General features: G+C 35.8%; 1 protein-coding gene across 12 annotated transcripts in view; it reads left to right on the top strand.

Annotated features, from left to right (window-relative positions):
- The window catches only part of FOXP2 (forkhead box P2), a gene marked incomplete at its 3' end in the record, with an annotated part of 541,625 nt that overhangs the window by 363,498 nt on the left and 150,396 nt on the right, over positions 1 to 27,731 (top strand). For all 12 annotated transcript variants that reach the window (XM_084784956.1, XM_084784962.1, XM_084784963.1 and 9 more), the window contains one exon: positions 22,433 to 22,522. In XM_084784956.1, the coding sequence (XP_084641082.1) occupies positions 22,433 to 22,522 (90 nt within the window). The remainder of the gene's footprint in view (positions 1 to 22,432; positions 22,523 to 27,731) is intronic.

The following is a 27,731-nucleotide window of genomic DNA, read 5'->3' as shown; positions in this document are numbered from 1 at the left end:
TCAAAATTGAATGAATAAGATTTGAAGATAAGAACAAGTTCTGGCCGGGTGTGGTGGCACATGCCTTTAATCCCAGCACTCAGGAGGCTGAGGCAGGGGGATTGCTGTAAGTTCGAGGCCAGCCTGGTCTACAAAGTGAGTCTAGGACAGACAAGGCTACACAGAGAAACACTGTCTCGAAAAAAAAAAAAAAAACAAGTTCAATAATTTTAAAGTTTGTGATACCTGTAGTGTACCAAGTGTAATATTCAAGAATTAAAATATAGTTCTGATTCTAAATTTAGTATTGAAAAAGGATAATAAAAAAAGTAGGTTGGGGAAATCTAGATGTTATTTGTAGAATACATATTAATTCCTTCTTTTGACAAGTATTAAACACCAACTGCTCTCCTAGGTACCATGTACCTGAAGAGGATCTGTGGTATGAACCTACATGTGTGTAAATGGGTGTGAAAAACACCTGTTTTCATGTTTTCACTATATAGCTGAGATAATAACTAGTAAGCAACTCCACATTATAACACAGTGAATAATCCTGCTAAGAAAAACATTGGAAGCTACAGTGATAGAGTCACAAAGGTGTGCTGTTTTCTGTGTATCAATCAAAAAAAATTTTTGATAAGTGGTATGATCACGCAGCCTATATGGAAGCAAGCCTTGTGTATCAAAGGGATTCTGGGCAGATGGAACAGTGGAAGATGGGAGCACCCTTTCTAAATTTATGGTTTGCAAGAAGACATATCTTGCCTGGAGCTGAATGAGCAAATGGCTGTGAAATTCATTCTTAGAGGCAGCAATTGGCCAGTTTATGTACAATTTTATTCAGGAAAGATAGGAAGTCCTTGAAGGTCTTAGAAAAGAAAATTGAAATGATGTCTTAACTTTTAAAAAGATTTTCTTTGCCTGCATGTGCAAAATAGGATGAAGAGAATAAAAAGGAGAAAATGAGAAATACATAGACGGTCTGGGGAAGAAATGATGGGGGCTTGGCAGTGGCACGAGATCTAACAGATACTGATGCATTTCTGATGGTGTGTGTGTGTGTGTGTGTGTGTGTGTGTGTGTGTGTGTGTGTGTGTGTTTGTGTGTCCCTGTTGTGGGAGTGCAGAAGATAAACAAAATAAGGGATGATTGTAACACCTGGGCTTCGTCCCAAACTGGTGAACTGAGAAAGAGCAGGGAAATCACACTGGCTTGTTTTATATCGCAGTGGCTCATGGTAAAATGCAGTTCAGATGTATTTTAATTTATAAGTCAAGGGACATGATCAAGACTGATAGGTGGGCCATCGATACTGAGTCCACTTGAGGCATGAAAATGCATTTGTGGACTGTCAGTATGTAGACGGCATTCAAGAATCGGGAGCTTAGTAGGAGTGGACCTTCTGAAAAGGGAAACGCAAAGCAAAGGCATTCCTAAGCACATGAGGTTTCAGTGATGAGAAATGGATGAAAAGATTGTTAAGAAATTAGGATAGCTACCACACAGAGTGATGGACCACAGGAAAGGTGAATAACAACTAGGAAAGAATGGACATTTGGCTAAGGGGTGCAGAAAGGAAGGCTGCAATTGCCTTAACTGCTTTTGAGACTTGCAAAATACGATGTCCAGGTTGCAGCATTCCTCTTTAAATGTCCCGATTAAAACCTGTATACCTCAGTATTAGATAAACCCAAATTTCCAGTCAATTTAACCAAGCTACCCTGATTGCTGGCACATACTGAGTTTTCTACTCATTTCCTGATGTCATAGTGTTTTCCTTTGCTTAAATTTTTGAAAGCGACCGTCTATATTACTCAGTTACTTTCTGTATGGCTAAGTCACTTATTTTGTCTTTAAGGCTTGGTAAAGCAAAGCAGAAAATAACAGTAAATGAAAATACAATAAGAAAATTGGAATAGTGACATAATTTGTATTTGACGTTTCCTCTGTGTAAAGGCTCATTTTGCATATTCGTAAATTAAAAGGTTGAATTAAGAATCTCAAATTTTGCCTAAAGTTCAGATTTTCCATGGATGAGTATAAAACCTCTGAAACAATAGGTATAACACAGAATTAGCTATGCTTTAAAGCATACATACTGATATCTTATGTCTTTTGACACACACTGGCTGTGTGCAGGTGCAATGAAAAAAGATGAATCAAGGAAGCAATGCTTGCAGAGAAGGCAGATACGTGAGCAGGTAAGTGGGGAGGGAGAGGGACTGAATTCAGTCAGAACAGCACCAAAGACTCCCCAGGTGTAGTGAGGAGAAATTGTTAGACAGCTCTCCTCATGCTGCCGTAGAAACGAAGTTCACCTTCAAGAGTTGATGGCTACACAGTTTCACTACAAAACAAAAATTTGGTCCTACTAATTGTACACTAAAGCCATAATTCATTAGTAACCTTGCGGAAATATATCCCACTGTGCTGTTTCCAACCAGATTTTCATTATATTTCATTTCTCTTGAAATAGACAAAATAAAGAATGCTCATTCAGTGAATTTCAGGTTATGTTTAATTGTTAAATTTTTATCATGCGTAATTATTTATTTTGTATCCAGTTCATAGTATTTTATTTAGTTCTGTAGTAATTTTTTAGGAAAACTGGAAAACATTAGCTTCTCTAGCTATAAAAAAGTCTTATGAACAACAACTAAAGGTAATTATTATATTGACAGAAAATTAGTTTAGAAATTTAGTCATATTGTGTACTTTTCTTATTCATGTATCTACTAACAACTAAGCTATTTTAGCTCAAGGATATGATCTCTGGACTACTTAAGTGTTTTTTTTTTCACATAATTGACTATTAGCTTGTACTTGGGGAGTTTGTGTCTACTCTGTCTTCCCAGGCATCCCCAGATGGCAAGTGTGAGAGCTCCACAAACTGAGCAGAGAAGACCAGTCCTTGATAGAAGAAAAATGTATCTTTCATTAATTCAAATCTCACACAGTCAGTCCCCAGCTTACTCTTTGGCACAACCATTTCAAAACTGATTGTTGAGAAACAGGTCTTTGTGTTGCCATGGATCTGATGTTGTAATGAACTCATGCGTGCTCATGACTGAAATGGAACTCCAGCAATACAGCTAGAGTGCCTGGACAAGGCTGTGCCTGATCCCAGGTAGCTGAGGCTTCCGGGAGGCCAACAAGGAAAGAGAAACATCTCCCATGCAAGGCTGAGAGGCTGAGCTCCTAACCCAAGCCCAGCACTGCCTAATGTTTTATGAGACTCTAGAGAGTATGGAATGGACAAAGAATATTATATCAAGGCAGGGATAGCACCTTTGAGAGAATAGATGGAGAATAAATTGGATAATCTGATTTATTTAAAGGTCATAGTTTCATTTTTGTGTTTACACTTTTAAACTGAGTGGAGGGTGAGGAAAATAAAAGAAAAATCCTGAGTTCTTGCTGTTTTGTTGACATTTTTCAAAAGTCAGTGATTGTAAATTCTTTCAACTCTCTAGGTCTTTTTTCTTTGTGGAGAAGTGTAGAATTTTTTTTGAGCTTCTCTTCCATCACCTTTTTGCTTTCAAATGTTTAATTCCATTACTGTAGGCTTAGTGATGAGTGGACAGCAGATGACTTCTCACATACTGACTACTAATTACTATTTAACCACTAATATTATAAAAACTGCTGTGGTAATGGCACTATTATAACTGCATTACTAATGCAGTTACTAACACTACTAACACTATCTAATTTTACTAATAGAAGAATGGTCCTCATACACAGCTGCTAACAGAATCACTTTGAGACCTTTTCAACAAGTAGGCATTCTTAGACCCCACCCCATACATAATTCAATCAGAATCTCTGGGAGTCAAACCCAAGAATCACCCTCTTTATAAGATAGTCTCCTTTATTATTTTGATGACCTTTCAGGTGGAGAACTGTCTTTCCTTATAATATGAAGTAAAAATTAATGATGATTTCTAGTTTTCATAACAAAGCTTTCAGATAGTACACCACTTGGTTACATTTACCCGCTGCTCCACCAAACACCAGAGTCTCTCCCTCCTGTCCAGCTGCACCACAGTACAGCACAGGACTGGAAGGTAAGCCTTTTCTGCCCCATTGCCTCGCTTCCCCTAGTGTGGCCCCTACTATTCTACTGTCTACTTCTGTGAGGTCAACTTCTTTAGACCCTTTAAGTAACTTAGATCTCGGAGAATTTGTGTTCCTGTATCTGACTCTCAGTTAGTATAATGTCCACCAGATTCACCCGTTGTTTTTTCAAACAATTTTTCATTCTCTTTTATGGCTAAATAATGTTGCATGGCACGTAAACACCACATTTTCTTAACCCATCAACCATCAATTGATGTGCATTTAAGTCAATTCTTACGATCAGCGCTTCTACGGACTTCATCACTCCTGTGTCTCTTCATCATGCTAATTGCATTGTATTTGAGCATATACCCAGTATTGAAATGCTAGATCTGACTACTCTAATTAGTTTTTAGCCATAAGAAACTACCATACAATTTTTCATAAGGATTACACCAAGCATTCCCCTCAGCAATACAATACTTTGTCTTTTATTCACATGCCCCTCTTCATTTGGAGATTTATATAATGTTCATTTTTTGACAACAACCATCTGAACTGAGATGAAGTGGGCTCATTGCAGCTTTGCTTTACATTTCCCCTGTTGGGAATCATGTTGACCGTTTGCCCACTTATCTGTTAGTCATTTATACGCATTATGTAGTTCAAAATACTTATAAAAGAGATCATGAACATATTCATAATGAAAATTAAAATGAAAGTTTAAGGCAGTGGGAGTGGTATTCTTACTTTACCATTAAAATGTACACATAAATTAAAATATCATACTGTGCCTTGTCAACATGAAGAAGTGTATCACATAAAATACATGCAAGTGAAAATTCTATAATTTTTAAAGTATAACAAGAGCCTTTAAAATTTAGTATTTTTTGTTTGTTGTTTCATTGGTTGGTTGTTTTTTGAGACAAGACTTCTTTATCTAACAGCCCTAGCTGTGCTGGAATTCACTTTGTCGACCAGGGTGGCTTCAAACTCACTGAGATCCACCTGCCTCTGCCTCCTGAGTGCTGAGGTAAAAGACATGTGCTACCACATCCAGAAATTTTCAGTATTTTATACTGTTTTTCTAAAGTTTTATTCAGGCATAAATGCAAAGAATAAACTAGTTCTTCTTATGATTGAATTCCAACTAAAGGTACTAGTTTTAAAAATCTGATATAGTAGCCAGGCATGGTGGTGCACACCTTTAATCCCAGCACTTGGGAGGCAGAGGCGGGCGGATTGTTGTGCGTTCGAGGGCAGCCTGGTCTACAAAGCGAGTCCATGACTGCCAAGGTTACACAGAGAGACCCTGTCTTGAAAAACAAAAACAAAAATAAAAATCTGATATAATGGGATTGTTGATACTGCTGCTGTTGTTGTTGCTGTTTAAATCCCTTAGGGAATATTCTGTGTTAACATGGGATATTTTACATTTCCCCCTTCAGTTTTCTTCTTAAATGTTTCCTTATTCTTCATAAGAACAACTTTTATTTCTTTATTATTTTTTCCCAAAATACTTTATTCTTTTGTAGCTATTGTAGAAAATTTTTGTCATGTTACCATTTTGTAGATATTTCAGATAAGTCATGGAAAGAATCTCCTAATTTGTCATTTTATATTTTTCTCCTTGTTTTCATGTTAGCATGCTTAGAATTGCAAATATAATCAAACAATGCATTTTAAACAGAGTTAACCCGTGCACAATATTTTTGGTTAAATATATATAAGGTTCAATGAAATTTATGAGATAAAAGTATATTGTTTTCTTTTCTATATTTTTTCAAACCTTTAAAATTTTGAATTAAGGAGTTTGTTAGTCATTTGATAACATTTTTAGGAAGTTGCCATAGACGTGCGAGAATTTAAAACACCCTGCTGTTCTTTGCCCCTGTTTTCTTCCCCAACATCCTCCTTACTTCCTTGTACTCTGCTGGCTACCTTTGCTTTCCCTGAGCCCACTTCTAACGTTTTATAGTAACTTTTTATTTCAAAGAATGGTGACTGTCCTGTGGAGAGACGTGTTGAAGGGGTTGGATCTGTGGTGCTTGTTCTGTTTGCAGGCCGCATAGCAGTACGAGGCATAGCTGAGACCAAAACAGTTTTTTAACAAGTGTCCAAAGAGACAAAACACAGCCACAGAGACACAAATCACGCAGATCTAATCTGATGTTGGCTGGGTGAGGTGTTGATAGCACCCGTCTCTTAATTTTTAAAAGTTTTTTTTTTTTAATGGCACGGACTCATAGAAAAGTCCTAAGTGTGTATTTTTTATTTGTCCTCAAATTTCAGAGTGCCTCATTTGTGTAGGCCAGTGTCCCTGCTGTTACAGGCTTTATAACGACTTGGTCTTGGGCTCAGACTCTGGCGGTAAGCATTCTGCTATAACAGCAGACAAGTGATAGCAAGAAATGTCAGGAGACTTGACAATACCGTGTCTCAGGATCCAGTGTAATGGCTTAACTTCATCATAAAGACGATGGGAGGAAGTGCTGCATTGTTCCACTCTGGTGAGTGGTAATCTGAGATGCCACTTATGGAAATGAAGATAATTGCAAGACAGGGCCAAGATACACCCTCCTCGAAAAAGAGTGTTGCTCTTAAATAGGTCATTCTGCGGTCGCAAGGAGCCTGCACGGGGACAAGAAAATCCCCCTTCTATGAGAGGCTTAATATCTTTTGAGACATTGGGAGAAAAAGGGCATTTTGCACAAAGGCCCAGGGATTTCCCCCAAGTGTCTGAAGCATCTTCACCAAGTAACTCAATGTAATAAAGTTTTAATTACCAGTTTTAGCTATCTACTCTTCATAAGCATTCGTTCATATGGTTCTTCTCTGATAGGGAGTCACAGTGATTCATTTAAAGAAGAGAAACACTAGACTGGGAAAGTGTTTGCCTAAAAATGCGTGGTTAAACTATTTACTTTAAATAACTATTCCTTTGGGCAGAAGCTTTACATATTGCTTAATTGAAGCCAGTTTTTGAAAGAAATTTTAATATATTCTTTGCATGCGATGACATAACTATGTCCATTTGAGCCTCTGGGCTATGAGCTTTTCATAGCTTTACTTCTAACTTTACTTTTGAAGGGCATGACATTGCTTATTTGTGTGTGTGTGTGTGTGTGTGTGTGTGTGTGTGTGTGTGTGTGCATTTGTGTGTGTGTGTGTGTGTTTAATTTAACTGTCCTTATTGATCACATGGAATTCACTTACTATGTTTACTATTTGACAATAGGGAGCTCTTTCTGATGATATTATCATATTGTAATTAAAGATAGAGAAGAGGTTCTGACCAGGAGATGGTTCAGCCATGAAAGGCATGTACTACAAAGCCTGTTGACCTCAAGTTGCATCCCCAGCACCCATGTGGAAGATGGAAAGAACTAACCCCCACATGTTTTTGTCTATGATGTATGCTATGATACCAGGCAACTCTGTTTGACACACACACATAACACACACACAAATATTTACACACCATATATACATATATACACACAATAAATGAATAATAAATATATGTTTTAAATTAAAAGTTAGAGAAGGATACACATACTCCAGTTCACTGTGTTATTTAGTGTATAGTATGAAGGGGAAATCATGAACTTGAAAGTAGCACCAGCAGGTAGTTATTTACATGTCAGTCACTGTGCTATAATCAAGATCACTGTATGTGTCATTTATACTTTCATTTCTAGTACCTAAGAGAGCAGAACTTATAAGTATGGACTGAGTGAATAAATGAAACACCTGCTATACTAGCCCTTTATTTTCTACTTCCTAGGGACCTTAAGATGCATTGACATTAAATGTGTATTTTAAAACTTCAATTTCTAAGAAGGAAAGAAGAAATAGTCATCTAATAGTAAAAAAGTTAAAAGAGCAATGAAACCTCCCAGTGCAGAGCAGAGTGGAAGAACGTTTTCCTGTTTTCTGCAGGACTGTGTGTGGATGCAAACATTCTAAAAGTGTATCACAATAAAGGCATCAGTGAAAATGCAAACCCTGAGAATGGTATGGCTCAGCAATTAAGCTTTTCAAAACAAAAAGTCAAATTATAGGAACTCAGGAGATGTTATTCTAAATGTTCAATATTGGGAAATTCTGAAAAATGTAAGAGTAGGATTAAACTAAATGAAAATGAATTTTCTAAGAATTGAAGATAAAAGAGGGCTTTAGTAAACTTGAAATGGAATAAACATCACCTAAATATGATGCCTATTAACACATAATTGTTCTTTAAGTGTACATAAATCAGTATATATTCAAAATTATTTTAACATGAACACAATTTTTAGGTAAAGCAACCCAAATGAGCCTGAATGGCACTTGTATTTTATGTGAATAAATTATTCTGAAGATGTATTTTTATTTTAAAGTGTGTGTGTGTGTGTGTGTGTGTGTGTGTGTGTGTGTGTGGTGTGTATTCATGTGAGTTCAGGTATCAGGGAAGGCCAGGAGTTGTTGGATACCCCTGGGGTTGGAGCTACATGTGGTGGAATTGCCTGATGTGAGCGATGGGAATCTAACTCCAGTCCTGAACAAAAGCAGTATGCATTATCAGTTGCTGAACTGCCTCTAAAATTCCTTTAAATAAGTTCTTAAACTCACAAACAAAATTATTTCTATGTGTAGATTATTTGTTTAGACTCATAGCTTGAAGACAGATCAGAGAATGCCCTTGTTCCCTAAACAGACTAAAATAATAAAAAGTGTTAATGGAAAAATTTAGGACGAATTATGATTGCTTTGTACTATGACTTTTGATAGTAATGGACATACCTAAAGAATATTACTGTGGACAGCTCATGGGTAAAACATGTTTACTATCTCTTACTAAAGGAAACAAATCATAAATATGCTGATGTTGGTGTTATTGTAGCCAAAGTTTTAGAGATTTGTAGAGGATCAACAGCCTAATGCTTTCCTAGTTGCTGAGTGTTGGGAACATTATGTTCTTCACTAATATGTCATAAATCTGGAATTGGCTAAGCTATCTATGCATTACCATTTTAGGAGTATCTAAGACAATGTGCTTTTAAATTAAGCATCAGCTATTGAGTGTCAGTCAATGTTGTATAGTCTTGAAAATGTGATGATTTGCTTGATGTTAAGGATAATTGCATATATTCCCTGGGAAATATGGCTATGCAGTAAGCTAGCTTTTGTATTGAGTACTGGTTATGCTAATTCTGAGTACACTGGCTGATTTTGGACTCTATTGGCAAAATATGTCTAGTCTTCAATATCTTTTAGCAGAACTAGGGAGTGAAAGCAAGGAATAAAGAGATGAATGATCACCTCTAGGATCTATTAAGACATTGCATAAAGACAAGGAGCCCTACTGGACTTTACTATTAACTGATTCATAAATGCTTTTATCAATTGATGGGCATTGTTTTACAGGGACTTTTTTACAATTTTCTTTATACACATATTTATTCAAATATATCACAGAATTAAACACATGATGTGTAATCAGAATTTGATTTTAACTTTTTTTCTAGAGTTAAATGCTTAGAAATCTAGGTCACTTGACAAATATTTTCATGCAAAAAGACCAGAAGACTCCATACATGTTATATCAATGCAGTCGTTGATGAGATGAGGTCATGAATATTATCAGCATTATTTTGTACCTTATTTTGCTCAAAAGATCACTTGTGTTATAATGCTAATATATGTTAATAATAATGTAACATAAATGCTGTAGCTGGAACAAAATATGGTAATACTTGAGTCCTTTCCTAAAGTGAATTTGCCCAAGAATCCTGAAGATTTTCTTTAGGAATTACTTGACTGGTAGACAGGGGGAAATGTGTGCGCGTGTGTGTGTGTGTGTGTGTGTGTGTGTGTGTGTGTGTGTGTGTGTGTAGCCTAAGAATAGAAAATTCTATCATCTTAATATTATTTTAGCCCATTCATTCATTCATTTACATTGTAAATAACCTAAAAATACAAAATTCTATTGTCTTAATATAATTTTTGTTCATTCAATCATTCATTCACTCAGAGAGTGCACTAATTGCAATCCGTCCCTGAAGATTATTCAGTGAATTTCAGGGTTCATTATGCCCACTGCTGTGAGAACGGCTGGTATGCTCAAGAAGCCGAGTCTGAGTGAGAAACAAGCTATTTGTATGCCTAGTAGCTTGAGGCGTACAGAACTAGGCATGGCACTGGGCCTACAACCTGGAATTCCTGAGGCCCCTTTGGCAGCTCTTGTCAGTTCTTTTCTGAGGATACACATCCTAACTTTAGTAGCTTTCTTTCAGAGGACGTGAGCTCACCTTATCTGCACACAGTTTTACAGATGATTTGCCCCTCCCATCTCTCCTGTCCCTTGGGATCAGCCTCCTGGCCACCTGAGTACTTGTGCTGAGGTTTTCTGCCAGAGGCTCTTTCCTTAGTTTTCCTGAATCTACCTCCTGCAGGTGCCAAGCAGGGTCATGATCTTTGCCTCGCAGTCCCTGGCTATTAAGCAGCATCATTGTGGCTGCAGGTGAATGGAAAAGTAAAGTCTTGCATTTTTATCATCTCTCTCTCTCTCTCTACAACTACAAGAAGCTAGAAGGTGGACTGTGAACAAAACTTTTCCTTTGCTTTCCTTGTTATGGCTTCATAATATTCAGGGGAAATTTTCTTCCTTGTGAACCATAAGCCTTGCCCTTACATGCATCACCTGAGTGATTGTTATCCCTGAGTGAAAGTATCCCAAGGCCTCAAGTCAACTAACTGGTTTTGGCTAACTTGTTGAATATAACATGACTTTAGACCTCATGAAAATGAAAGTGTTGTTCCAGTAATGAAATGCCTTAAAATACTATCAATGAGTGATTACCTTTAAATAAAAAATTGATATAGAATATTCTAGTGACATAATCTGAAATACTGCTTCTAACTAAGATTACCTGACAACTTATTTCCAACTCCATCAAACATAGCACAGAACACCTAATGTTTCTTAGTAGGAGATATTATGTTGTGTTTGGCTGTGATCAATGTTTATTAACTTTTTTCCATATGTGATGGTTACTTGAGCCAATATCTTGGTGAACTGCTTTATAACCTCAGAGATGTCATCTCTAAAGGGAGTAAAATCTTAGATAGCTATTCATATACCTACAGGAAGCATTGTGGAAACACAACCTAATTACTCTGAGCCTCAGCTCACTAATCTATGGCAAAGGAGTATATTTTGAAAAAAAAGTGTGATGGCACATATACATTTGAAAAATTACAAGTGGTGTATATTAAACAATCACTGTCAGTTCTCAAGTTCTATTGTTTTATTCTCCCTCCTTTTATTACCCCTTAATTATCTGTAGTATATATTTGTATTATTTTTATTATAGTGGGCATATTTTGACTTTCTCCTACACTCAACAAACCTTGGCCACAGACATTATTGTTTATGTATTTGTACGTTTATGAAGATATGATGACCCACAGCTTAAGAAGGATCAAGTGTATCCTACAAATGCATTCATAACAGAAAACATCCCAGCCCACATACTCCCAAAGGAGATTAAAATGCAAGCTTTTCAATGTCACAAGATATTATTGCATTAAAATATTTTTTCAATCCAATAGGACACTCACCTATAGAAAATCCAGGTTACAAATTTTTTTTAAAATATTGAGTTAAAAATATTGAGGTAAACTTGGAGGAATTATAGTATGTTGTGACCATTAATTAAAATGTATATACCCACTTAGCAAAGCCACTACAAAATAAAATCAAAGAGTCATTTTCAAATGTTCAGTATTCTTTACTTTGGAAGAAACGATAACCACTAGAGAAATCTTATTGCTTCAAATTTCTTCACTGAGAATAATACTAATTTTTACTTCAGTTTTAAAATACTTTAAATTGCATTATCCTTCTTGATTCTTTAGCAAAATCAAGTATATTCAGTCACATTTAATAAATGATAAATTTGAATTTTAGTGTGATTATATTGTCCATGGTTATCAACTAGGAGGAAATAAAAGCTGCCCCTTGAAATTGAGCCCATATGTTTTTATATGATCTTTATTCCCTAGTTGGAAAGAGAAGTTTTGGAATAATCACCTTTGCTAGTAATACTGGAATCAAATGTAAATCTTTCTCTTTCTGCCTTTTAAAAGGTAAAGATAACCAGTCCTCAGAATGTACAACAGTGTAGCATAAATTGTAAGTGACTCGCTCTTTAGGATGTTAGGTCCCTCGTCAGCTTGACGTTTCAAAGGCCTTTTGAGTAAAGACATCAGCAGATTGCAGTAGTAGATGTCTGGGGCAGCTCATTATATAGTTCTGAAGGCATTAATGTATGTAGAAGCACATTTTGCAGTCTAATGATATTTTCAAGATTACTTTTTTAAACTTATTTTTTGTATATCCAGAAGAATTGTTGACAGGAAAGTGCCCTTCCCTTTCTCTCCTACAAAATGTCGAGCTCTCATTCTCAATTGATAATTGCTAGTTTGTGTTTTCTTAGCTGAGGCCATCTTGGAGGATGCCCTTACCTCTTAACCGCTGTATGTCAGGGTCACCGTTTCTCTGACTTCGGTCTGTCTCAAAGGACGGTACATTTCTTCTTTCCTACCTCACTTGTCACCGTCTACTCCTCTGGCCTCACTACCATCCCGTCCTCTCTGGAGACCTTCAAAATCCTCCCATCTGTTGAACCCTCTGGTCCCCTCTATACTGGAAGCTTATTGTTAAGTATCTTTCACGTAAAAAGCGAAAAGATTCTTCCCCCTGTCATTGTTCTTTAAAGTCTTCTTCCTGAAATGTTTCAGAATAGTTGGTTGTAACCGCGCCTGTGTTTTGCTCACATTTACAGCCTGGTAACTCTGACAATCTGGCTTCACCATGGAAATTGATATTTGCAACTCACATGCATTTAATCAAATAATATCATAAATATTTAATCTTCTGAAATCATAGAAACCCTGAATATCCAAAATTTCTCTTTGGAAATGATTTTTCTTATGAGATGTAATTTATACATAAGTGTTTAATTGGAAGTTTTCTATGTTCTTCTCAAAGTGTGCAACAACACAGATCTTATTCCTGAACAGTTTTTTTTTTACTTTTGAAAGAGCCTTTTTAAAAATGATCTTCATTATCTTCTTATCCATGGCTTCCATTAAAATATATTCTGTCACTCTAAAGTCCTCCTGTTCCAGGAATTTCATACTGAACAACATCCAGAATATAGTATTCAAATTCTGATTTCTTTTATGTATCCTAATATCTTCAAAGTTGATCCATGGTATAGTATGCTTCAGTATTATATTCTTTTTATGGACAGATATTATTTTACTTCATAGATAGTCCATATTTTATGTATCCACTTATGAGCTGGTGAAAATTTGGGTTACTTTTTTTTTTTTTTTACTTTTCTGTAATGTTGTTACATACATTTTTGAACAACTGCTGGTGGGCAGGTGGGTTTTCATTGGCCTTGGGTATGAAACTATGATTAAATTAATTACCATTTGGTAATACCAGGGTAAACATTTGCAACATGGCTTTCTTGTTAAATTTAACATTTTAATTGATATACAAAAACATATTTTTGTTCTTGGGGAACCATGAGATATTTTCATGCATTAAAACATGTATAATGTTTAAATATGGTTAAATATCCTTATTTATGTTTTATTATTTTTGAAGCATTCTAATCTTTTTCCTTCTGGACTTTGCACTATTCAACATGTTGTTGTTATCTGTAGAACTTCTATCATGTAAATCTACACCAGGACTTCTTTTTTTTTTTTTTTTTGTATATATATATTTTTTATTAATTTATTCTTATTACATCTCAATGGTTATCCCATCCCTTGTATCCTCCCATTCTTCCCTCCCTCCCATTTTCCCCTTATTCCCCTCCCCTATGACAGTTCCTGAGGGGGATTACCTCCCCCTCTATATGATCATAGGGTATCAAGTCTCTTCTTGGTAACCTGCTGTCCTTCCTCTGAGTGCCATCAGGTCTCCCCATCCAGGGGACATGGTCAGAGGTGAGGCACCAGAGTGTGTGAGAACGTAATATCCCACTCTCCACTTTACTGTGGAGAGTGTTCTGTCCATTGTCTAGATCTGGGTAGGGGTTTAAGGTTTACCGCCTGTATTGTCCTTGTCTGGTGCCTAGTTTGAGTGGGTCCCCTGTGCCCAAATCTGCCTATCATAATGTTCTACTTGTAGGCTCCTAGGACCCTCTGGGTCCTTCTACTTTGCCTTTCTCTCATGAATCTCACATCTAGAGTCCCACTAGAATGTCCTCTCCTCTGTCTCTGTTTCCTGGTAAGTGAAGGCTTTCGTGGGACATACCCGTTGGGCTAATATGCAGATATAAGTGAATATATACCATTTGAGTCTTTCTGCTTCTGAGTTAACTCACTCATTATGATCATTTCTAGCTCAATCCATTTATCCACAAATTTCGGGAATTCCTTGTTTTTAATAGCTTAGTAGTATTCCATAGTGTATATGTACCACAGTTTCTTTATCCATTCTTCTACTGAGGGACACTTAGGCTGTTTCCATGTTCTGGCTATTATGAATAGGGCTGCTATGAACATGGTTGAGCAAATTTTCTTGCTGTGTGCTGGAGCATCTTCTGGGTATATTCCAAGGAGTGGAATAGCTGGGTCCTGAGGAAGCCCTATTCCCATTTTTCTGAGATAGCACCAGATATACACCAGGACTTCTAACTGCTAACTCTAACCTTTAAATTGATCAACCTCTCCCCATCTCTCCCAACACTTCCTGTCTCTGGTAAACACTATTCTACTGTCAAATTTTTAAGATTATCATTTTTAACTTTGATATATGAATGAGATTATGTAGTGCATGTCTTTCTGTAAGCTGGGTTATTTCATTTAACATGGTGGATCTCTACCAGTACCCTCCTTTTTATGATGCAATAGTTCTTTACTTTATGTGGACATTTTCTTTGTTTGTTCACTAATTCCTGGGCATTTGCATTGTTTTCATTCCATGGACCCCATAAATACTCTTGCAGTAACTGTGTCACTTCAGAAGTGTCTTCATCAAACCCAGTTCACTTCCTTAAGAAACCCAGTAGGTGGATTAATGGATCACATGTTAATTCTAATTATTTATTTATTTTATTAACTTTTAAGGAAACTTCAGACTGTTTTCCATAATGAGTTACTAACTTTTATTGTGCCGAGAGTGTCCCAGGTTTCTTTTTCTCAGCAGCTTTGTCAGCAATTCATATCTTTTTGTCCTTTGAGAATGCTGTTTTATGCTATCTGTGATACCTCCCGGTGACTTGATTTGATAGTCCAGATGATGAATAATATTTACCATTCTTTTTCCATATGCTTGGTGTCTATTCACATGCCTTATTTTAAGAGAGAGACATCTTTACTGCTCACTTTTTAATCAAGTAATTCTTCTTCTTTGTATGTTTGAAGCACCTTTGTCAGAAATCAGTTGCCTATAGATATGTTACACTCTCCTGCCAGGTGCTCTACTTTGCCACTTTGGTGTCATGTTTAAGACCTGTCACTGCAGCCTTCTCATAAATCACCTACCTTTCAGCATCTTCTCTCAACATGTTCTTTGACGTTAGGATCTGGAGCTCCATCTCGTTTCATTTTCTTTATCAGCCATTTAATTAACTACCTTTCTTTAACTATCCATCTTCCTCATAATACTGCCAGCCAGTTCTCTCCGCTCACTAGTAACTTAGTGTTTTACTAGAGAAAGTAACCCCTCCATCTCCACTCCACAGTCCACTCCAGGCCTTTCCTATCTATCACCTGTTCTTCCAGTCAAGTTCAAACTTTGTAATGGAGTCATTACTAACTGCTTGCCCTTCCTGCATAGCCAAGTATTCAGTCCTGCTAGTTTTACACTTGTGGTACCTCTTGTGACTTTTATTTTTAATTAATGTTGTTTGTGACCTTTAAACATCCAACTAGATATCCCTTTTCAAACAATAATGTCTTTGAAGGGAGAAACAGTGTCAGATGGCCTCAGTCTCCACAAGTCTTTAGGGCTTGGTCGTATGGCTGATGGAACATATAAGCTTTAATAGTAAGTAAACTTCCTGTCTTTTATTCTTCTGAATATTTTTCTGAATACTACATCTGGATTTAGACTTTCAAATTGACGAGAAACATCCAGAAAAAGATTATTCAACTACTAGCTTACATTCAGACAATTGTACAACTTAGTCACATGAGTTTCAGGTAATATATAATATGAGGCAATTAGTCTTCAATTAACACCTAAACAAAAATATGATCCTGGGGCTGGAGAAATGGCTCAGTGGTTAAGAGCATGAGATGCTGGGTTGATTCCCAGAGCCCATACAGTGGCTTATATCCATCTGTAACTCTAGTTTCAGGGACTCTGTCACACTCTACTGGCCTCTGCAGGACCAGGCATGTATGGAGTTCCCAGACGTTCACACAATTTATTTTAATTTCTAAAAGATAACATTGCTCTCCAAATGAAAAAAGACACTAAGGTATATTGAAAACAAACAAAAAAATTAAAAATATGTTTGGAAAAACCACAAAATATATTACCGCCGAAAAAATAACAACCCTCCCCCCCCAAAAAAAAACCTACAAATAAACCACTGGTTTCTGGAGTATGTGATATGAAAAAAGGATGTTGCGAATTTGTAATTTTAGTAATATTTGTTCTAATTAATTATTACATTTTATATTTGAGAATTTTAAAGTTGGCAGAATTCCTTTATATATGAATGGTTCATAGTAGTACTGTGTGGTTAATATGAGGGTTGATTGTGTGATCCATAATGATTCAAGACCATTGACAACACAAGAGTAAAGGAAGGAGCAGATATAACACGCAACTTAATAGTCTTTGGGGCAGACTAGTGAATGCTTGTTCACAGGAGAAGTGTCCATCCCATCAAACTGGTATATGATTTCAAACTGGTAAGAACCAAACCCACCTCAATCATTAGATTTCTTTTCATAAGTGTGCAAAGAATTTAAAGCTGTACTATAATACACTGAATGTCAAGTTTGGACATGACATGACTCATAAGGACTCCACTATATCTGAAGATGTCTTGTTGACCCAAGGCAGAGTCAGTACCTTTATTGTCTCCCCAGTGGGTTGTCTAAGTCAAAAACTCCAGGTAGCTGATTGGTAAACAGGGAGCTTGACAAGCTATCACTCATCCCTACTTTGTCTAAAACATAGGTGATTTTAGCTTTGCAATTCGGCCTCCATTATGGTATATACTGTAAATGTGATATATTCACACATTTATCCTTTAACTTCATACAAATGTACTGTAGAAAATAATTATTTCAAAAATATTTTAATAATTATCATTTTCCCAACAAACTTAGTCTAATTGTGTATCACGCATGATCAAATGAGGGGGTCAATAGCTACAGATGCATAATTTCCCTCTGATAGATTGCTGTATGAAAATGGGTTATGACAATTAGATGATTAATCTTCTTCTATTAAATAGCACTATGAGACTTCAGATCACATTTATCAGTATATTCTCTTTAGTGTGAACATAACAGGAAGACAGGCAAAATGGGAGAGGAATTTATACTCTTTGATAAATAATCTAAATATGCTTTTAATCAACTACACTTGGGAAAACAACTAGAAAATGAAATTCTGTTTGGGAGCCTATTTTGTGTTCTGCATTTAGAATAATATGATAAATGCACAAAGGTTTAAAAATTAAAAGATGTGAGTTTCATGAGTGAGAACCCTGATGTCCTGCTTGAAATTCATTTTGGGGTGCTGTTTATCTGCCAAGCTTACCCCCCCTTGTTGGTGCAGTGGGAAGCGTCCATGTAAACATGCTCGCTTCACCTGCTCCACCTAGCTGCTTCTTGTCTCGTATTTCTCGCGACCTCGCTATCTGAAACCAATTACAGGACATCCATTTGGACTGTTTCTATTTTCATAAGAAGCCTAGGCAGGCATGTTTTTCTCAGAGATGAATATCAACATCAAATATGCTTCTGAGTGCTTTGTTATTTATGTTTCAGAGAGATTTTGTAGCCTTCAGCTCTCAAGAATGTGTCATGCTGTGCTGTTTATACATTGAAGATATTAATGGGCGTAGATATCATTTTTCATTTTAATGTCTCAAATGCAACAGGCTGATAGGCTAAGCATTCCTATTTTTATGGGGAGCAAAATGAATGATGTCTGTTTCCCCCCCCCAAAAAAGTACACATAATATTTACTTTTAAAGGAGTTACTTATAAACCTTAGATTATTAAACATTTTTATTTTCCGATGCTCAATAATTTTATTTCTGATGAATATTTTCATTGTTCCTCCAAAAGAAATATACCAAAAAAAACCTGACAGGTTTGTCTAGCAGTTCACAAAGCTTTTCACCTTAAATTAATTCTCACAGTGACCTATTCGGTAGAATTATGCTTTGTGAGGCTCTTCACAACATGAGGTTGCTACCATGTGAGACAACTGACATGCCTGAACTTTGCTCTTCTTACAAAAGTTTAGCTTACTTAAAATTGCACAATAAGAGAGCTGATGTTTTCAATAAATATTTTAGAGAACAAAGTGCAGTCAGTTCTAGAAAATGTGCTTTCTTACACCTTTGCTACTACCAAAAGCGTAACTTGAATCTACTTACAAATATTTTTATTCTTTTCTCAAAATATTTAATATTATGCCGTTTTGTGAATGTCCTATCTTAATTCTCTCTAGCTTTACTAATATTAGATAACTGTATTAAAGAGGGTGCACCCTTAATTCAAAACTAATGTGTTTTTGGAACTCAATCCCCATCTGGCTGCCTTCTCAATTCCTTCTCTTACTCATTCAGAAAAGACTCGGTCTTTATTAAAGAAACTTTGTAAACAACCCTTGGGTTTCTGTTCTCAATTAATTCTGGAGGAGAGAAAACCCTATGAATCTAGAAGGGCCTTAAACTTCATGGGAATGACTGGCATGTACCTTTTCTATTCATCAAGATGTAACCAGCAAGTGATTTTCAAAGCAACAGTTTGTGTAATTCGACACAGGACCTTATATTGATGAAAGGTTTTTAACTTTGTAACTTTTCATCTTTTGAATAGTGATAATCATAAAATACAAAACAGAAGTAAGTGTCCCTGAGCAACTGTTTACTGAAATTCAGTCCTAAAGCATTATTCAAACTATTGGGGATAAAAATGTCATATGATTCATGCAGCTACTAAAATGCAAACTGCCAGGGATGTCTACTTATAGGGTTTAAGTTGTGTTTGGATGCTTGGGATTTAATTTTGCTCTTCTGACTACTCATGTTTATCACAGCAATCGTTACTGCTCCCAAAGGAAAGCTGGAATAGTCAACTGACTCATTTTTCATAAGCACTTGTACTGGAAGATGATCCTCAAGTATTTTAAAAATACTCTAAATGCATACGAAATATAAAGAACTAAAGAAACACGCTTTAACCAGCTGTCCTGTGGATTGTTAATGTTACTGCCTTGCCAGGAGTAAAGGTGTATGCATTTGCCTAGTCATACTTGCATGAGAGAAGCTCTGAAACATCCAGCTGCTTGGTGTTTCGTTGTTTTGTTTTGTTTTGCAGCCACGGTGGCCACATTTTATACTGATTAATTTCTGGTATAAAGATAAAGGGATACAATTCAGAAAGAAGTTGTGACGTGGACAAAGTGAGTGAGCCCTGAGCTTGGGAACCAGACAGATGAGTGGCTGAGCCTCCTACTGCCTTGAGACTTTAGCTCTGTGGCTGAAAAATTCATTCTGCAGTTACTTGTCTGCAAAATGAGAAATCTAGTGTTGACATCATCTAAGATTTTTGTCTGGCTATAGCATTTTGAAATTGCGTTAGTAATGAGTGACCAGATGATCAGGATATTATAAAGGCTTAGAGATCTATCAGGATTCAGGGGAATATGTAAGAACTGGAAAAATATCTATGTTAGTATTCCTTCTTTCTCTGACACTAATATATTAACTTGAACATTGAAGTATGAAAGGATTATAACGTCTTTCTTTGAAGTTCTGAAAAAAATGAATGGAGTTGCCATCTTTGCAAGTAAAAAGTATTCGTTATCATATCTGGTATCTTCTTTTCCTAGAATTTTGTTCTTAGTTAATTAAGGATTGATTTCTTTAACAAAATAGTGATGGTATGGGACACTGGAATGCACCCTGTTTTGGAAGCAAGGTGACCTTGACCGAAGGGTTCATAAATAGTCCATAGCCTTAAACAAAGCAAATGACAACTCTAGATCTTCTTGTTTGCCCATTTGTCAAAGTAAGAGGTTCATATGTTATTAATTCTAAGAATTATTTCAGCACAGATCCTTATAATTCCAAGATTCTAAGTGTTTATGATAATGGTTTAAGGACAACATTGCACATTTCACAAAGGCATACAAACATGCATACACACACACAGACACGTACACACACACACATATATATATGAGAAAGAGAGAAAGAAAAGAGAGGGGGAGGGTGGGAGACAGACAGACAGAGAGAGAGAGAGAGAGAGAGAGAGAGAGAGAGAGAGAGAGAGAATATCAAAGCGGAAAATATGTGGAAAGTAATTGTTTTTATTGTTGCTTTCTTATGTTTTACATAGGCATTGTCCAAGCCACACCATATTAATATCAATTTGAAAGTTGCCCTTCATATGTAATTCTATAAGTCACAATTTAAAAGGAACTGTATATTATTTAAAATATTGAGTGCAGTTTTCTAGTGAGTTTTATGGTAATTATAGAGCTAATTAATTAATTTTTGTTCTATTCTCACACTAAACTGTATAATAAGTTGCATGAATTCACTGGCATGCACCATCTTTAGTAATAATACCCAGTTTGATTTGTAATTACTTGAAAACTTTTTTTTTTAACACACATGCACAAAAGGAAAAAGCATCACCATGTACAAGTGTGCTTCAAAATGCAAAAACAGCGCTTCACAAAGGTGCTAGATCCTGCTATGGGGAGACAAATCAGTGTTGTTGAGAGAGGGGTGCTAGTGCATTCAGTTTGTTTACCTTGGCTTCTGTGTCTGCCTGCCTTCTCAGAAAACTTGCTTGGAGCCAGACTGTAGCAGCCCTTTCTCTGTCTTTTCATAATTGATCAGGGGATGACTGCCTTCCCTGAGGGTTAAGACGTGGCAACTTTTTCTGTTTGCTCAGCATCTCAATGCAGTCGTTCAAACATTGTTCACACCAGCTGGCAGTGTAAAGCCATATGCACATCTTGTCAAAGCAACTGTTGTCATGGATACTCGAAACTCACTCAAAAACCAGATCATTGATTTCAATCAAAATTGTACTTTTTATCAGCTGAGAATCTTAATTATTACAGGAGAATATTGATCTAACCATGTTTTCCCGCAAGGAAAAAATTACCTTGCATTCTAAAAAACAGTGAATAACAGTGTCAGACAATGACTTAGTTTTACATATAGAAAATTTTAATCACTACTGTTCATGGAACTTAGTTTTCCAGAAAAAAAAATTAATTTTTAAATAAGAGCTCTAAAAAACTTTTTTAAAAAATTAGTTTAATAATACTAACCCTTTAAATAATATAAATTGTATTTTGTCTCCTGGCACTAGTCTGTGTAAGTTGATATAGTTACCAATGTGTCTTTCTCTAGGAAAAGGATTGCTTACATTACTTTCTTACATTAGGGTTTTGTATTTTCTGAGTGGGTAAGAAAACACAAAAATAAATGAAAACATCTTCTGTTTTGATTGGTATTCTGTCACACACAGAAACAAACCTGATTGGTTGAGTGGTAATTTCTTTGTTCTCTGATTTTGCTAAGGATGCAAATGAAACCCACTCAATTTTATTTGGCATTAAAACTGCACTTTATTTTGTCAAAGGAGAGGTTCTTTTTCCCTTGAATTGTAAGTACAAAAAAGTGTTTTTAATCTTAGTGAAAAATCCTTATTAATTCACTTTCAAGATAATCTGATGTTGATTTGTCAAATTTAATTACAGCTTCCGGTAACACTTGAAGTCTACTGCTTTAGCTTCAAAATTGTAATATGAAAATGCAAATCGAATGATAATTTGAAAGGGAGTGGGCATTTTAGGAACACTCAGAGACAAGTCCTGTGGAAATGAGGTTACTGATGCAGTTTGTGATTTTCTCTTCTTGAAGCACTTTGAACAAATTAGATTTATGTCCTGCAGGATTACATGCTTCTGTAAGATTTTGAATGGATGGGTATACATATGTTTTGTGTTTTTTTTAAACTGGTAAGTAGAAAAAAAAAGAATAATGGTGTGAAATGGTGTGATAAGGTGAAGATCCTTGTTCATATTAAGTAAAGAACAACTGATAATCCATTCCACATTTTGAAAAGTATTTAGCTATTTTCTCCTTTTTATTTTTAGGCTCTCCAGGCAGCAAGACAACTTTTGTTACAGCAACAAACAAGTGGACTGAAGTCTCCTAAGAACAGTGATAAACAGAGGCCATTGCAGGTTAGTAAAGCATGCTCATCCTTGAGATTTGATTTTAATGATATTCAAAACAATAATGATAGAAGTGCAAAGTGCATTAGATTTATATAAGAAATTAGAGCATTTGAACATATTGGTAATATTAGCTCCAAAAGAGTAGTCATGGGATCTTTGCAAAGAGGATTTGCAAATACTATTTGCATTGATTTCTAAATGTTTCCGAGTTCATGACCTGCAAAAAGTTACGTAGAAATGGTAATATAGGCATGAAATATTTTGTATAAATTGTAATAGCATTTCCTTCACTAATAGGTTAAAAATGTGAAAATTAAAGCAAAGTCACGGCGCAATGTCTTGGAAGGAAACAAAACAGTCTTAGGCAACCCCTCTGCAGTAGTATCCAAATAAGAAATGCAGAATTCTTCCTTGACTGAAAAATAATAATTCTGGGAGTTTGCGGAGGATCTGTCACTCTTGCTTTAGTTATAAGACCATGTTCTGGTGCTTGTTGGCCTTGCTGGCTCTATCGGTCCTGAGAAACTGAAATATGATTTCGTGTGAAAGGAAGCTGTTGCTACATGAATATAACCTTTGTGGTTATATATAGTCTCCTTAAGCAAGATGTAAGGAACATTTTCTTGGGGGAAACTTTTTGAAGTATATTCTCAGCTTGTCTAGTTGATAGTACGTGGGGTTGGATAGACATATCCCACATTGATTCTCAGAGCTTTTGAAAAAATAAGCAATATAGTCTCCAGGAATGTTTGTTTTATCTATGTGTGTGTCTAATAAGGCAAGCTTTACTGTTGGTTCAGTGGTTATTTTGTGTAGCTTTTTAAAACTCTTTCTGTGGCTGGTCTGTTATCAACTGTGTGTATTCAGAGAGTCTGGTGTCTAACTCTTACTTGATGGTGCTCTCAAACTTAGCTTCTGTTTAAGACAACTACAGGCTACTGATCCACATGAGCTCTTTCAGGTAAGAAGTCTCTTCTTACCTAAAAAATAAATTCGTGGACAAAGCTGAGGTGAAAACACATTTTTAGGCACAACGTCCTTTGTTGCAGGAGGAGAAAGATTGAAAGAACAAGGAACTCAACAGAATCTAAGGGCCACTTCTCTGTAATTATTGTAAGAGAAAAAATTGTTTCGTGGAAATGTTCAGAATTTATCATTCTTTTCAAAATTTTCTCTTTAAAATAATTTCATAGTGTTTGGTTTTCATTAATGAGGAATCCTGGGGGGCGCTCCTTATCAGCCATTTTTTCTGTCCCGGTTATGGTAGTGAGTATGGCATTACCATAGTCTCCTGAACTCCGTGAGACTCTCTAGGTCTTCAGAGAACAGGGAAATTACACACAGCAGAAGGCACCGAAAATGCAGATGCAGCGTGGACCTCTAGTGTAGATTCAGGGTGGAGGCTCACTTTCCTCTTAGTGTGCAAAATTGATTTTGATGTTGACATCATCAATCAAGAATTGAAAGGAAGTTATTGTTTTCAAAGTCAAATAATACTATTACCTAATTTATATTTTATATTTCTCCAGAACATAGAGGATTTGCTGTTGCCTCTTTCACTTTGAAGTTCAGTCAATGGATGCTTCTTTCTTTCTGGGTATCAGGGTGTCTATGGAACAAACGGCTTGGCTATAGATTTTTGTTGTTTCTGTTTTAAACTATAAGACAATATTTGATATTTTGATTAACTAAAGTAAATATGATTTTGTTTAAATGTAAAATGTAATATTTGAGGCTCTGTAATGTTTCATCTGTTACACAAATCAATTCTGAGCAAAAATTCTCAGTTTCCTTGAATGAGAATGAGAGATTGATTTTTTTTAAATCATAAATTTTTCTTAGTGACTGTAGCTGCTAAACATATGGTGCCTCTCCTTGTGTCTACCATGTTTATGTTTTGTGTGAGCATGTTAATCTGAATACTGCTCCACTGTATAAATGATAAGGCCACAGCCCTTTAGTATCATAGAGATACAATAGGATCATGCTAAAATGTCACAGGAATAAGAAGTCATTTTTATGAATGGGAAATTAGAAATAATGAAGACTTACTTCCCTCCAAAAGTATGTACTGTAATTAATACAATGGGAAATACAAACCGACATTTTAATATTTCATGGTACTTGATAAGCTTAGCAGTTGTAGACATAAAGACATGGTATTGTATATCTAATCAAAACCAAGCTGTGTTCCACACTAGCTTATACATCTGTTTTTAAACAGAGATATTAGTCTATGCTTATCCTGGTCTCTGCAAATATTATTAAGATGAATTGTATTTGTTTTCAAAACTGTAATGTATTTGCTAGAATTTTAAATCATGTGACATGAAATTAATATTTTAAAGCATCTCTATATGTCTCTGTCATAGTTTAATTTTAATTCTAATAACTCAGACTTTAGCAAAAATTTTTCATATAGTTGGTATGTATTGTATTTTAAATTTCTGAAGGTAACTGAAAATGCTCAGCAACACTCACAGGGTGCAATATTTGATGGTCATAGGCAGCAGTTCCATCCATGTCACACATACCTTAGGGGACCAGAGCAGATAGGTACTTTATTGAGTTTTTTGTTTTCAATTTTTTGAACAGATGTTTTATAAAGTCTGAAATAAAGCACAGGACTGCTAGAGATTCTTTGATAGCTCAGGTCGCAAGAGCAATGCACAGTTACTTGTCTTTAAGTCTTCAGAGGTGTGGCCTGATTCTAAGTGTGGAGTGATAGTTATTGTCAGAGCAGCACATATATTTTGCTCCCTTTCATTTACATTTTTTCATTTCTGTGATGCAGATGACACACATATTAGCATGTGTACTAAAAAAGGAAATAGTCTATGACACCTGACAAGCTTCATTACTAAAATTTGTCATGACCTCAGTTTCCCTTACAAGTATCTGAATTTTTATGCCTAGAATGTTTGCATATTCTATTCACTATATGATGTACCAATTAAATAGGTCCAGGTAGTAAATATATCAGTTAATGAGGTACTAACAAAATAATTTACAAATACTGGAACACAAAGGTCAGCTGACCTTCACCTGAACCTCACCACAGGATTTTTCTCTACGTTTTTACTATATCCAAGAAAATACTGTGGTCAAACAGCAGCAGATCACCTCTTATTTACAAGTGCTTTATTTGTTTTTACTACCAGCATTGCCTACACATGACATACTTATTGTGATCCATACCGAGGAAACTTAGACAGGAAAAGTATTTAATGCTTTCAATTTCATGAAACTAACTTGTACGTCAAGAACAATAAAACACACACACACACACACACACACACACACACACAGAGCATGTATGCATGCATACTTCAAAATCTGATGTTTAATTTTTTGTAAAATGCATTATCAATAATCTAGCCTATGGCGTTTATACTTAATTTAGTTTAGACGTGAAAATTTGTCACATTGTCGTTCTTGTTACATGTACAACCATGAGACAGACTTGTGGTTCTCCAACAGCTGTGCAGTGCAGAAGTGTAAATTTAAGGTGAATGCTGTTGCTTTACTACCTCAGATGGACATTAGCAATACAGCATTGTAATCACTCCTTAGCTGCTGGTTCACACCTCATATAAAATATTTGTGTTGGGTAGGTGATGAAGGTTACAAATTTTTTGATAATTATGTCTAAAGAAGGGCTAGTGTAGAGTAGTTGAAAGGAAAAGTAGAGTCTCTTTCTGACTGTAAAAAGCATTATTATATAAAATTGAAGAAGTCAATTGACATCCTAATAATAAAGACACTGGGCAAGTTGGCTAAATGTAAAGTGTCATGACTAAGGATATGCTTTGTTGCTTATTTTGAAGATATTGAGGGGGGTTTTAAGCTCCTGAGTTTTTTAACCTGCTCATTTCAAGGACCAAAGCGTCTGCTTACCAACAGAACGCAGCCAGAAAATGATTTGGAATCAAATAATTAAATCTCATGTGTTGAGAAGTTATTGTTCCAAGAAAATGCTGACAAACATCCAAGGACCTCTGACTGGAAGTAATACTATAAGTTGCACAGTCACTACACAAAAAATTATATTCTTCTGCATGTAATTTACATTCTATATTTAAGTGTTATGACACAGCACAATTTAACATTGTTATCACTTCGATCAAAAAATGGTTTTAAAAATTTAACATCAGCAGCAAAAAAGGGGGCATTCTGGTATCAACTACTCAGAAATGAATGCCCTATATCAAATATCAAGACTAAAGTAGAAATGTTATGATTTTAAAATTGACAGTATGCCAAGGGAGAAATACTAACTTCTATGGGATGAGAACTAGATATGCCTAAGTATTCTTTAGAAAAGGCAAAATGCCACCTATGCATTAAAAATGAAATTAAACAACTTAAACATTAGTTCTAGTTGTAAGAATTTGGCACATTTTCCATTTAAACAATATTGTGTGAAAATTTTTATATAGATTTCAGGAGAGCAATCCATTGTGATAAAGATAAGATAAAAATAAATATAAGCAAATTTTCGTTGCTACATTTTCCTTTCTACACACTGTTCAATAGCTGGATACCTTGTATATTAATCATGAAATAACAAAAGGCTTAGTTTACATGCACAGTATAGGCAATGTCTTCTGTTATTTTGATTTCCAGTCTACTACAAAACATTTCTTGAAGGTAACATGAAGAGGCACATCTAAATTAAAACCATACTGGTCGGCTGGACAGCTGCTTGAAACTGACCTCCTATAGAAAAATATCAGCGGTATCTAGCCTTTCACTTTGAAGTGCATTTGTGTAGAAATCTTCACTTAAGTCAACTCTTGGAGTTACACGAGATTCCAGGACCATGCTATCTAATCCACATCTAGCATATATTTATTACAGTACAGTTTTTGCCACTTAGCCAGAACTTTCCACTATTTTCCAGCTGTTCTAATGAGCTGAAAACAGTATACAAGTTAGAAAAAGCTACTGTGAACATGTAGGCACTAGTGTAGAGTGCCCTCTGTTACAGGCACTGATGACGTGTGTACCTCACATTCATGGAGTGTAACTAGGTAATGTTTTTCTCTTCTGCTAGACTGCCTTGTAACAGGAAAGGCAGTCTAGCTAATACTGATTTAGTTGACTGTAACACTAATGATTAGTGTTGACTCAATGGAACAGGATCTAGACTCAGCTCACTGACAGGACACCAGGAATACCTTTGAGAGATTATTATATTAAGTTAGCCTCTGGG

Source organism: Acomys minous (assembly GCF_964271855.1).
Source record: "Acomys minous genome assembly, chromosome: 6".
Taxonomy (NCBI): Eukaryota; Metazoa; Chordata; class Mammalia; order Rodentia; family Muridae; genus Acomys; species Acomys minous.
The sequence above is the reverse complement of the archived record's forward strand: the minus strand, read 5'-3'. Positions and strand labels throughout refer to the sequence as shown.